Source organism: Sapajus apella, unplaced genomic scaffold (assembly GCF_009761245.1).
Source record: "Sapajus apella isolate SASKATOON/1434 unplaced genomic scaffold, GSC_monkey_1.0 scaffold69, whole genome shotgun sequence".
In the NCBI taxonomy this organism is placed as follows: domain Eukaryota; kingdom Metazoa; phylum Chordata; class Mammalia; order Primates; family Cebidae; genus Sapajus; species Sapajus apella.
In genome coordinates this window covers 2,106,915-2,120,873 of record NW_022437009.1, presented here as the reverse complement: position 1 = coordinate 2,120,873, position 13,959 = coordinate 2,106,915, and the positions used below count along the sequence as shown (strand labels likewise).

Sequence of the window (13,959 nt, the reverse complement as noted above, 5' to 3'; positions counted from 1 at the left end):
AGGGTTTTATAGAAGGAAAAAAGAAACAAATGAAGAAGAACAAAAATTAAATTAACCGAATTAAAATTTCCTGAGCTAAAGCTGGAGCTCGATTCTTAGATTACAAGGGCTCCTCAAATTCTAATGTGGAAATTACAAGATGATGCAATAGCAACTATGAATCATAAAGAGACAAGGATGACAACCCACGGATCCTGTATCCAGCCAAGAGGTCCGTCCAGATATCCAGAGATGCATAAACGTTGAGAGGGCATACTACTGTGTGCCTCACGTGAAGAGAAACTTAATAAAACTAAACAAAAACCAATAAACCAGGGTGGAAATGGGAAAGAAGAAAGCCAGCAGTGGTGGGCAATGACCGTTCTTCTCTGCATCCTCATCTTTCTCTCTGCCTGTTAATCTTTTGTAGATCCATCTAGATCAGAGATTAGCAAACTTTTGCTGAAAAGGGCCCGATAGTAAATGTCTTAGGTTTTGTAGATCACATATACAGTGTTTATGACATTTCCTTCTTTCCTTTTGTTTTTTTGAACTATCCTTTACAAATGCAAAAACAACTCTTAGTTCATGGGCCATACAAAAACAGATTGTGGGGCAAATTTGTGCCAAAGTGTGCAGACTCCAGGGATAATTAAAGCTGAAATGAAAATGGAAAGTTTAATTTTAGGGCTAAAAAGGGGACTTTAGCTAATAATGCGAAAAATAAAAAAATTATACAAATGAATATATGAATGTTTATATGTAAATATATAATATACACACACATGAACATAATATAAACATACATTGAGATATGTATGCTTATATAAAATTATATAGATATGACTAAATATATTTATTTATTTTGGTGGAAATCACCTAGATATGTAAAACATGGAAAGTGAACTATAATTATATATCAATGAAATATTAAATCATCAAAAAATCTTGCTTTCAAAGAATATTTAATGAATATGAAAATGCTCATGAGAATAAAGAAAGAAAGACATTATTAGCATTGGTTATCATTGGGGTGGTAGAATTATAGGCAATAGTCATCTTCTTTAAGTATTTCTATTTTTCTTAATTTTTAATAATAATCCATGTATTTTTATATTAGGTAAAATAAAGAAAATTCATTTTAAAATTTCTGTGTTAAGTTTTTGGGCACATTCACAATTGTCAAACATTGGATTCTTTCTCCAGCAAAGAGAATCAGAGAAAAAAAAAACATTGTGTTCTTCCCTTGGGTTTAGAAAATGTCACTAACTAACTTCATATATGAAATTTAGTTACTGGTTATCACTAATTTTCGTTTCTTTCTTTCTTTTTTTGAGACAGAATCTCTCTCAATTACCCAGACTGGAGTGCAGTGGTGCAATCTTGGCTCTGCAACCTCTGTCTCTGGGGTTCAAGCAATTCTTATGTCTGAGCCTCTCAAATAGCTGAAATTACAGGTGTTCGCCACTACGTCAGACTAATTTTTGTATTTTTAGTAGAGATGGGGTTTCACCACGTTGGCCAGGCTGGTCTCGAACTCCTGGGCTCAAGTGATAAGCCCACTTCAGCCTCCCAAAGTGCTAGGATTACAGGCATAAGCTACTGTGCCTGGCCCTCATATCACTAATTTGAGTTGAATATATCTACTAACTCCTTTTCTTTTCTATTCTTTTCTTTTTTTGAGACAGAGTTTTGTTCTTGTTGCCCAGGCTGGAGTGCAGTGACATGATCTTGGCTCACTGCAACCTCAGCCTCCCGGGTTCAGGTGACTCTCCTGCCTCAGCCTCCTGAGTAGCTGGGACTACAGGCACGTGCCACCATGCCTGGCTAATTTTTCGTATTTTTTTTAGTAGAGACAGGGTTTCGCCGTGTTCGCCAGGATGGATTCGATCTCCTGACCTCATGATCTGCCTGTCTCAGCCTCCCAAAGTGCTGGATTACAGGCATGAGCCACCATGCCTGGCTAGTAACTCATTTTCTTTTGCAGGTATAATCAATACCATATTGGGCAAGGAAGAAGAAATTAATTTCTCTTAATGATGTTACCTGGCACAACAGTGTTATCATGAAGTTTCACGGTGTTTTATCAGTGGACATCTATTTATAGCTTTCACCTCCAAGCAGGTAAATGTATGGTCACATGTGTGGTTTTTCCTTGTCTTTGCAACCTAATATATTTGGTGCTACAGAGGAGTAAGTGATAGAGCACAGGAAGAAAGCCCATCATTGCAGTGAATATTGGAAAAAAGTTATACTATGCTAGGAATCACTGCAAAAGGACCTGTATCCTATAAAATGTAATTGGTACAAGTGCATAAACCAAAATTAAGGGCAGAATAGATACGAGAGACTCAGTGTTGCTCCATAAAGGTGACCAGTCTGGGTAGACTCTGTATCAACTGGAATCAAAAGCTGGGTGCCTGGAGGAAAAAAAATCAAGTAAGCAGCCCCCTATGATGGACTATGTGTATAATAACATATTACATTACAGGATGGCAAAATACCTTAGTTACCATGTAGGAAAATTCCATGTGCTAAGTACAAGGAGTCCACGTGTATTCCTGTCAGGTGGATGGGTTCGGCACATTGCTTAAGCATTAAGATCCACTGGCGCAAAGATGCCACTGCTTACCTGCTTCAAGATTTTGTTCCTCATCTCCTTCTTTCTCTTCTTCTAAATAATAATGCTCTTTCTCTTCCTTTTTCACAATTTCCTTAGGGTCACTTAAATGAATTATAAAATTGTGCCTGTCCTTTAGCACTCTCACTTTGATAAAAGTTGGACCTGAGGAGGAGCCACAGGATAGAAGATGCGCTGATCAGGATGCCACATTAAGCTCCTTGACAAGACGTTTACACAATGCTGCACAGAAACTAACACAGGAACAGAAAACCAAACACTGCATGTTCTCAGTTATCAATGGCAGCTAAACACTGAGAACACATGAACACAAAGAAAGGGACAATAGACACCAGGGCTACTTGAGGGTGAAAGGAGGGTGAGGACCAAAAACTACCTGTCGAGTATTCAATTGATTACCTAAGTGATGAAATAATATGCACACCAAACCCCTGCAATATGCAATTTACCTGTAGAACCAACCTGAATATGACCCCTGAAACAAAAATTTAAAAAGCAGCATAGAATATACACCAGGGAAGGGAAATGCCTGGAGATGCCAACATCTCCATAAAAGAATGCCTAAGGAAATAAAGTAATGGCGGAATTCTAGGCATGAATGGCAGGTAGACCAAGGAGATATTGGCAGGCCTGCTAATCACATTTCAAACCAATTTCAGAAGAGAAAATGAACTGGCTGAGGCAATGTATACCTATAATCAATGTTATAATTCATAAAATGATATAATTAATGTGAAAGTGTTTTACAACTTATACAAATTCCGTGTTAGTTATAGTAGCTATTATTGTTATTATTATGGTAGTTAATAAGAATTTTTCCAACAACCCATTCTCTGTTTTAGTGTTCAGACTCATTTTTCTTCTTCTGTTTTCTCTTTTAAAAAAATAAATCTGGCTTTTTCTTTTCAATTTCAATTTTGATTGATCTATCATCCCTCAAAATTGACAGGACTAGGAGAAAATACTGAATTCACTACGAACCACCTGAAACTTATATGCATTTTATGCATATGCAAATCTTAGAAAGACCGAAATAGGTGTATACTGGGAGCAGGCCCCAAGCTCTGTGCTTCAGAGCCACACCAGAAAAATGCAGTAAACTCACAGAATGTGTTTGGTTTCTGGTATAACATATGTTGTAATGAATATTATTACTTAATTGCTTATTGCAGTTACTATTACACTATTTAATAATTGTATGAGAGTATTTTAATATTTTAACAACTGGAATGGTCATATTAGCAGGTACCAGCTAAACCCTTGACAGTCCTATGCCTTGCAGAGTCAATTATAATAGCAGAAAGTATGAAGTCTGGAAATGCTGACTGTCGCACCTAAACGTATCGTGGGGGACACAGTAACACCCTCACCTATCAAACTCAAGAGTAGAGGGCCCCTGCTTATCTGAAATGAATTGCTATCTTTCCAGTCACTATCCAGTTGCTTTCAAAGTGTACCTTTTTCAAACATTGTCTTTTCCACTTCAATCTGCCCTCCATCGGAAGGGTACAGGTAGTAATTTGACCCCGAGATTTGAGTGGGTATATTTCCCATATTATATCCGTGAAGCTAGAAGAGAAAATGTTATGCTTTGAATGTCGAAGCTGTAATAGACAAAAATCAACTTATCAGTGTTAGCCAACTAAAATTGCCAGAAGTCTAATTTCTGTTAAGTGATATGTCTGTCACTTTGCAGAGTCAGAAGCCAGTATTCATATTATTTTAAGAAACTTCTGTGGTGTTACAACAACAGGCAGAATTAAGAGTCTGTGATTTTAAACTCTGTTCATTGGCACGTTCTCATCACCTATTGCAAATGGAAGCATCATACTACGGTCAAGGCAGTTCAAGAAGAATTCAAGTTCTCATTCACTCATTGTTAATTTTCTCTTTAAAATGAACTGATGTTGGGGAGAGTGGACACTCCTTTTTAGGAGGTCAAATGTAGAAGACATTTTTTACTGAGTGTTGCTAACAGAGGTCCAGGGGATTTTGATTCATGCTAAAATTTGAGAACTGGTTTACAGGAGAGGGCACAAAGCACAAAGGGTGTTAGATTTCTTTCCATTTTTTTTCCCATGAGGTTTTTCTCATAACAGCTAGCTGAGGGAGAATTGGAAAAGGGAAGGTTTTACAAAAGCACACAAGGCAGAAACATGCTTGCCTACAAAGAGACAAAATGTAGTCAGCAAGTCTCATCATCTGAGACAGATGAAGCCAACTTTTGTGTTCACTTATTTACATGTACCTAAAAGGATGGTTTTGTGTGAAATTTCTATCTTTAGCTGACTTTAGCTAGGTTCATGGCACTCAAATAAAAACTGGCCTGAGGGTCTTTTCATCTTAATGATTGACTAGAAACAGAGTTCTAGACATCATGGAATAGAATACAGGTTTGAGCCCACTGATACGAGAAGAAACCCTAGGCCTATTGGGGTGGTAGTGAAAACAAAGGAATCTTACAGAAGCCGTTTTTTCCCAAAACAATTAGGAATAGCCCAAAGAAACTAAGTTTTACAGAACTGGAGTTTACCGAGTAAGTTATCTCAGGTCCTGGCTGGTGAAGGGACTCCTCTGTTACTTCTTGGACCTTGATTTGTTCTTCTTTAGGTTTCTCCTTGTAAGACGATTTTTTCTTCAAAGACCTAATATCTTCTCCCTCTACTTTATCCTTGCCTTTCTTTTTACCAGCATCTTTGCTCTTCTTCTCTGCTTTCTTTTCTTCCTTTAAGCGTTCCTCTTCTGCTAATCGATCTTGCTCTTCTTTCCAAGCCTGTAAACACATTTAAAAAATTTAACAGGATTTTGAAGCAAATTAAACATAGGTACTATTCAGGTTCATTTTGGAGAATAGTTAACATGACTTTTGTAAGTGGTATCTCTGACAAATCGAAATACTGAACTAGAAACCTTAAAGTCATCCTTGATTCTCTTTCTCACTCAATTTCTGTCTACTAAATCCTGTCCATTATCCCTTGGAGATCTCTCCTCAGCTCAGCTTCTCTCATGGTTTGTTTTGCAATTTCCCTGGTTTAGGTCTTTATTGTCTTTTGCCTGGACCATTGTAACAGCCTCCTAACTGGTCTCCCAGTCTCCCATCCTCCACATGAGTTCCATCTTTCATTTAGGTCCTAAAGATAGTTTATTAGCAATGTGGAAGACTAGATGTTCAGAGAAACATTTCTGGGGCAAAATAATTCAAAAATGATGGATAAAATAGGTACTATGATGGAGGGCAAGTCTCCTCTCAGCACTCCTAACCACAAGCCTGTCCTCACATAGATTTGTGGCCAAAATACAGATTACTTTAACATTTTATTTTAAAGCAGTTATTGTGGCAGGATAATAGGGTCTGGAGGCAGGGAACATAAGGCCGATTCACACTTCAGCTATGACAGGAAATACCCTCTCCATAGGGCGTAGGCCAAGTAAATGACTTTGAAACTTTACTTCATCCTTTACATACAGTGTACCCCAAATAACCAATGGAATCCTCTAGGGGGTATTTAAACTCCCAAAATTTCTGTAATGGGGCCTTTGAGGCCCTATGCTCGGAACCGCTCCCACACTGTGGTGTGTACTTTCATTTTCATTAAATTCCTTTATTCTTTCCTTGCTTTGTTTGTGCCTTTAGTTTAATTGTTTATTCAAGATGCCAAGAACCTGGATCCCTCCACCATTAACATTATGATTTGATAGAAGCTCAAAAATGAAAATCACAAAACCTGCAGAAATAAACCACTTTGAGCAAGAACCCGAAGAAACTGTGAAATTATATCTACAAAGACTATAGATATTATAATTACCAAATAGAGAATATAAAATAAGTTTTAAAACATGCTTAAATAAATAAAAAGAAGTATCAAACACATAAGTAAGAAAGAAAAGATTATCAAAATGGCAAGGTGAGTTTGAAAGACTTCTTGAAAATTGAATTGAATTTTTGAAAAGGCAGTGTTTGATCAGATAATGGCTGAGACATTTCCAGAGTTGAAGAAAGACATTCATCCTAACATTAAGGAAGATCAATAAATCAAAAGCAGCAAATAACATTGATATATTGGACCTGGCTCATATTGACTTAGAAGAGTTTATTGTTAAATTTTTAGAAATTTTGTGAGCCGACTGTTAACCATGACCATCATCTAAAAATGATATAAATTCACAATTAAGCAGAATATTAAAAATAAAGGCAATAAAGACTCAAAACTTACCACACTGTAAGCATTTTGTTACATTTCACTATTGTCTATGCTCTGGAGTTTATGTCAATTGTAACGGTATCATGACAACTTTATACAATGGTGTGCAGAAGTTGGTGTGCAAAAGTTGGCAGAGGACTGCCAACTTCAGTGCTGTCCCATGGTAGCTTGGAATCAGCCATTGTAGTGGTATTTACACTACAGATATCAGCAAATGCTACAAGTCAGGACTGATTGATTGCTTATTATCTAGATTTAAGGCAGTGATGGAGATCATGTTAATAATGCAGACTAGCTGTTATAGTGTTACTAGCACAGAAAGTTGAAGAAATATTCTTCCAGTAATAAAAACCTATTACTTGACTCAGCAAAAAAGTTGCTCATGTCATTGACAAATGAATGAGACATATCCTTTGTTTGTTTCACTTTTCTCTTACTTGTTAATACAAATACAAATATCAATCAACATTCATATTAGAACTACATGTGTTTATGATTTGTAACCACAGGTTGGCTAAGGATACAACAATTTAGCAAAAATTAATTTATCGGAATCGAAATGCTATTTGTAATTTATGTGTAGCCATATGGAATTTACATAAAGAATATTATATGCTTTATTACATGTAACTTCTGTCCTATATGTACTCTATATCAGAAACATTTATAACTTATGTACATATATGAATACTTTTATTTTCCTAGAGAGCTACTGCTTAAGCATTTACCAGCAAACCACTGAATGTTTTAAAAGCAGCTAGAGAGAAAAGATAAACTGGAGGGTTATGCCAAGATGGCCAAATAGAAACAGCTCCAGTCCACAGTTCCCAGCAAGAGTGATCCAGAAGGCGACAGATCTCTGAATTCCCAACTGAGGTAGCAGGTTCACCTTATTGGGACTGGTTAGACAGTGGGTGCAACCCAAGAAGGGCACACCAAAGCAGGGTGGGGCGTCATCTCATCTGGGAAGTGCAAGGAGCTAGAGAACTCCCTTTCCTAGCCAAGGGAAGCCATTAGGGACGTTTCCCGACACTCTGGCACTCTGGCTCAGATACTGCGCTTTTCCCACAGTCTTCGCAACCCGCAGACCAGGAGATTCCCTCTGGTGCCTACAGCACCAGCGTCCTGGGTTTCTAGCCCAAAACTGGGTGGCCATTTTAGCCAAAGCAGGTTTTTTTTTTTTCTTTCTAATATCTCAGTAGCACCTGGAATGCCAGCAAGACAGAACCGCTCATTCCCCTGAAAAAGGGAGCTGAAGTCAGGGAGCCAAGGGATCTGGCTTGGCGGGTTCCACCCCCACGAAGACCAGCTAGCTAAGATCCACTGGCTTGAAATTCTTACAGCCAGGACAGCAATTTGAGCTTGACCTGGGAGGCTCGAGCTCCATGGAGCTGAGGGGTGTCTGCCATTGCTGAAGCTTCAGTAAGCAGTTTTAACCTCGCCTGTGTTAACAAAGTCACAGGGAAGTTTACACAGCCCCTGGGTGGAGCCCACAGCAGCTCAGCAAGGCCTCTGCAGGCAGACTGTCAACTAGACTCCCTTCTTGCTGGGCAGGGCTTTTCTGAAGAAAGGCAGCAGCCCATCAGGGATTTACAAATAAAGCCCCCACCTTCCGGGGATAGAACACCTGGAAACAGGGACAGTTGCGGATTCCGCTTCAGCAGACTTAAATGTCCCTGCCTGGCTGCTCTGAAGGGAGCAACAGATCTCCTGGCACAGCACTTGAGCTCTGATAAGGGGCACACTGCCTCCTCAGGTGGCTCCCTGACCCCCATGTAGTCTCACTGGGAGATACCTCATATAGGAGAGCTCTGGCTGACATCTGGTGGGTACCCTTCTGGAATGAAGCTACCAGAAGAAGGAACAGGCAGCAATCTTTGCTGTTCTGCAGCCCTCATGGGTGATTCCCATGCAAGCAGGATCTGGAGTGGACCACCAGCAAACTCCAGGGGACCTGCAGAAGAGGGACCTGACTGTTAGAAGGAAAACTAAGAAACAAAAAGAAATAACTTCAACATCAACAGAAAGGATGTCCACTTAGAGACCCCATCCAAAATCACAAACTTCAAAGACCAAAGGTAGATAAATCCATAAAGATGGGAAGAAACCAGTGCAAAAAGGCTGAAATCACCAAAAACCAGAATGCCTCTTCTCCTTCAAGGTATCACAACTCCTCACCAGCAAGGGAACAAAACTGGATGGAGTATGAGTTTGACGAATTGACAGAAGCAGGCTTCAGAAGGTGGGTAACAACAAACTTCTCTGAGCTAAAGGAGCATGTTCTTATGTAATGCAAGGAAATAAGAACCTTGAAAGAACATTAGATGAAATGCTAACTAGAATAACCAGCGTAGAGAAGAACATAAACAACTTGGTGGAGCTGAAAAACATAGCACGAGAACTTCATGAAGCATACACAAGTTTCAATAGCCGAATAGATCAAGCAGAAGAGAGGATATCAGAGACGGAAGATCAACTGAATGAAATAAAGTGAGAAGACAACATTAGAAAAAAAAGTGAAAAGAAATGAACAAAGTCTCCAAGAAATATGGGATTATGTGAAAAGACCAAATCTACATTTGATTGGTGTAGCTGAAAGTCATGGGGAGAAGGAAATCCAGTTGGAAAACACTCTTCAGGATACTATCCAGGAGAACTTCCCCAACCTAGCAAGGCAGGCAAACATTCAAATTCAGGAAATACAGAGAACACCACAAAGATACTCCTTGAGAAGAGCAACCCCAAGGCATAAAATTGTCAAATTCACCAGGGTTGAAATGAAGGAAAAAATACTAAGGGCAGCCAGAGAGAAAGGTCAGGTTACCCACAAAGGGAAGCCCACCAGACTCACAGTGGATCTCTTGGCAGAAATCCTACAAGCCAGAAGAGAGTGGGGGCAATATTCAACATCCTTAAAGAAAAGAATTTTCAACCCAGAATTTCATATCCAGCCAAACTAAGCTTCATAAGTGAAGGAGAAATAAAATCCTTTGTGGACAAGCGACTGCTGAGAGATTTCGTCACCACCAGGCCTGCCTTAAGAGAGCTCCTGAAAGAAGCACTAAACAAGGAAGAGAACAACCAATACAAGCCACTACAAAAATATACCAAATTGTAAAGACCATTGATGCTATGAAGAAACTACATTAACTAACAGGCAAACAACTAGCTAGCATCAAAATGGCAGGATCAAATTCACACATAACAATATTAACCTTAAATGTAAATGGGATAAATGCCCCAATCAAAAGACACAGACTGGCAAATTGGATAAAGAGTCAAAACCCATCAGTGTGCTGTATTCAGAAGACTCATCTCACATGCAAAGACACACATAGACTCAAAATAAAGGGATGGAGGAACATTTATCAAGCAAATGGAGAGCAAAATAATAATAATAATAATAAAATAAAACATAAAAAAAGCAGGAGTTGCAATCCTAGTTTCTGATAAAATGGACTTTAAACCAACAAAGATCAAAAGAGACAAAGAAGGGCATTACATAATGGTAAAGGGATCAATGCAACAAGAAGAGCTAACTATCCTAAATACATAAAGATACATAACTACCCAGGTACATAAAGCAAGTTCTTAATGACCTACAAAGAGACTTAGACTCCCACACAATAATAGTGGGAGACTTTAACACCCCATTGTCAATATTAGACAGATCAACAAGGATATCCAGGACTTGAACTCAGATTTGGACCAAGCAGACCTAATAGACATCTACAGAACTATCCACCCTAAATCCACAGAATATACATTCTTCTCAGCAACACATCACCATTATTCTAAATTTGACCACGTAATTGGAAGTAAAACACTCCTCAGTAAATGCAAAAGAACAGAAATTATAAGTCTCTCAGAACACAGTGCAACCAAATTTGAACTCAGGATTAAGAAACTCACTTAAAACCTCACAACTACATGGAAACTGAACAACCTGCTCCTGAATGACTACTGGATAAATAATGAAATGAAGGCAGAAATGAAGATGTTCTTTGAAACCAATGAGAACAAAGACAAAATGTAGCAGAATCTTTGGGACACATTTAAAGCAGTGTCTAGAGGAAAATTTACAGCACTAAATGCCCACAGGAGAAGTGAGAAAGGATCTAAAATCCACACGCTAATGCCATGATTAAAAGAACTACAGGAGCAAGATCAAACAAATTTAAAAGTTAGCAGAAGACAAGAAATAACTACAATCAGAGCAGAACTGAAGGATTTAGAGACACACAAAAAAAAAACCCTTCAAAAAATCAATAAATCCAGTAGCTGGTTTTTTGAAAAGATCAACAAAATAGACTGCTAACCAGACTAATAAAAAAGAAAAGAGAGAAGACTCAAATAGATGCAATAAAAAATGATAAAAGGGATATCACCAACGATCCCACACAAACTACCATCAGAGATTACTAAAAACACCTCTGTGCAAATAAAGCAGTAAATGTAGAAGAAATGGACAAATTTCTGGATACTTACACCCTCACAAGACTAAACCAGGAAGAAGCTGAATCCCCGAATAGACCAACAAGGTCTGAAGTTGAGGCAGGAATTAATAGCCTACCAACCAAAAAAAAAAGTCCAGGACCAGATGGGTTCACAGCCGAATTCTACCAGAGGTACAAAGAGGAGCTGGTACCATTCCTTCTGAAACTATTCCAAACAATCCAAAAAGCGGGAATCCTTCCCAAATCATTTTATGAGACCAACATCATCCTGATACCAAAACCTTTGTGTATATACCTTTTGGGTATATACCCAAAGGATTATAAATCATTCTATTACAAAGACACATGCACATGTATGTTTATTGCAGCACAACTAAAAAAGAAAATTTCAGGCCATTATCCAAGATAAACACTTATATGAAATATCTCGATAACATACTGGCAAACCAAATCCAACAGCACATCAAAAAGCTTATCCATCATGATCAAGGTGGCTTCATCCCTGGGATGCAAGGCTGGTTCAACATACACAAATTTATAAATGTAGTCCATCACAAAAACAGAACCAAAGACAAAAACCACATGATTATCTCAATAATCATACTGAATTGGCAAAAGCTGGAAGCATTCCCTTTGAAAACCAGTACAAGGCAAGGATGTTCTCTCTCACCACTCCTATTTAACATAGTATTGGAAGTTTTGGCCAGGGCAATCAGGCAAGAAAAAGAAATAAAGGGTATTAAATTAGGTAAACAGGGAGTCAAATTGTATATATTTGCAGACAACATGATTTTTTTTTAGAAGACCCCATCGTCTCAGCCCAAAATCTCCTTAAGCTTATAAGCAATTTCAGCAAAGTCTCAGGGTACAAAATCAATGTGCAAAAATCACAAGCACTCCTATAAACCAATAACAGGCAAACAGAGAGCCCAATCATGAGTGAACTCCCATTCACAATTTCTACAAACAGAATAAAGTACCTAGGAATACAACTAACAAGGGCTGTGAAGGCCCTCTTCATGAAGAACTGCTCAAGGAAATAAAAGAATATATAAACAGATGAAAAAACATTCCATGTTCATGGTTAGCAAGAATCAATATTGGGAAAATGGCCATACTGCCCAAAGTAATTTATAGATTCAGTGCTATCCCCATCAAGCTACCATTGACTTTCTTCACAGTATTGGGAAAAACTCCCTTAAATTTCATATGGAAGCAAAAAAGAGCCCACATAGCCAAGACAATCATAAGCAAACACACACACACACACACACACACACACAAAGCTGGAGGCATAACGCTACCTGACTTCAAACTATACTACAAGGCTACAGTAATCAAAACAGCATGGCGCTGGTATCAAAACAGAGATATAGACCAATGGAACAGAACAGAGGCCTCAGAAGTAACGCCACACATCTACAACCATCTGATCTTTGAAAAACCTGACAAAAACAAGCAACGGGAAAGGATTCTCTATTTAATAAATGGTTCTGGGAAAACTGGCTAGCCATATGCAGAAAGCTCAAACTGGATCTCTTCCTTACACCTTATACAAAAATTAACTCAAGATGGATTAAAGACTCAAACATAAGACCTATCGCCATAAAAACCCTAGAAGAAAACCTAGGCACTACCATTCAGGATATAGGCGTGGGCAAGGACTTCATGACTAAAACACCAAAAGCAATGGCAACAAAAGCCAAAATAGACAAATGGGATCTAACTAAACTAAAGAGCTTCTACACAGCAAAAGAAACTATCATTAGAGTGAACTGGCAACCAATAGAATGGAAAAAAATGTTTGCAATCTATCCATCAGACAAAGGGCTAGTATCCAGAATCTATAATGAACTGAAACAAATTTACAAGAAAAAACCAAACAACCCCATCAAAAAGTGGGCAAAGTATATGAACAGACACTTTTCAAAAGAAGACATTTATGCATAGCCAACAAACATATGAAAAAAAGCTCATCGTCACTGGTCATTAGAGAAATGCAACTCAAAACCACATTGAGATACCATCTCACACCAGTTAGAATGGCAATTATTAAAAAATCAGGAGGCAACAGATACTAGAGAGGATATGGAGAAATGGGAATGCTTTTATACTGTTGTTAGGAGTGTAAATTAGTTAACCATTATGGAAGACAGTGTGGTGATTCCTCAAGGATCTAGAAATAGAAATACCATTTGACCCAGCAATCCCATTATTGGGTATATACCCAAAGGATTATAAATCATTCTATTATAAAGACACATGCACACATATGTTTATTGTGGCACTGTTCACAATAGCAAAGACTTGGAACCAACCCAAATGCCCATCAATGATAGGCTAGATCAAGAAAATACAGCACATATATGCCATGGAATACTATGCAGCCATAAAAAAGGATGAGTTCATGTCCTTTGTAGGGACATAGATGAAGCTGGAAACCATCATTCTCAGCAAACTGACACAAGAACAGAAAACCAAACACTGCATGTTCTCACTCATAAATTTATGTTGAACAACGAGCAGACATGGACACAAGGATGGGAACATCACACATTGGGGCCTGTCAGGGGGTGAGGGGCTACGGGAGGGTTAGAAGGGGGGTGGAGGGCTGGGGGAGGGATAGCATTAGGAGAAATACCCAATGTAGATGACTCTCCTTCTGCCTTATGCCCCTTAG

General features: G+C 38.4%; 1 protein-coding gene across 2 annotated transcripts in view; it reads right to left on the bottom strand.

The window, feature by feature from the left end:
* SPAG17 (sperm associated antigen 17) overlaps positions 1 to 13,959 on the bottom strand; it is a 251,280-nt gene that overhangs the window by 86,645 nt on the left and 150,676 nt on the right. For both annotated transcript variants that reach the window (XM_032249593.1, XM_032249592.1), the window contains exons 21-23: positions 5,154 to 5,393; positions 4,078 to 4,189; positions 2,612 to 2,764 (exon numbers count right to left, since the gene is read on the bottom strand). In XM_032249593.1, coding sequence (XP_032105484.1) covers positions 2,612 to 2,764; positions 4,078 to 4,189; positions 5,154 to 5,393 — 505 coding nt within the window. The remainder of the gene's footprint in view (positions 1 to 2,611; positions 2,765 to 4,077; positions 4,190 to 5,153; positions 5,394 to 13,959) is intronic.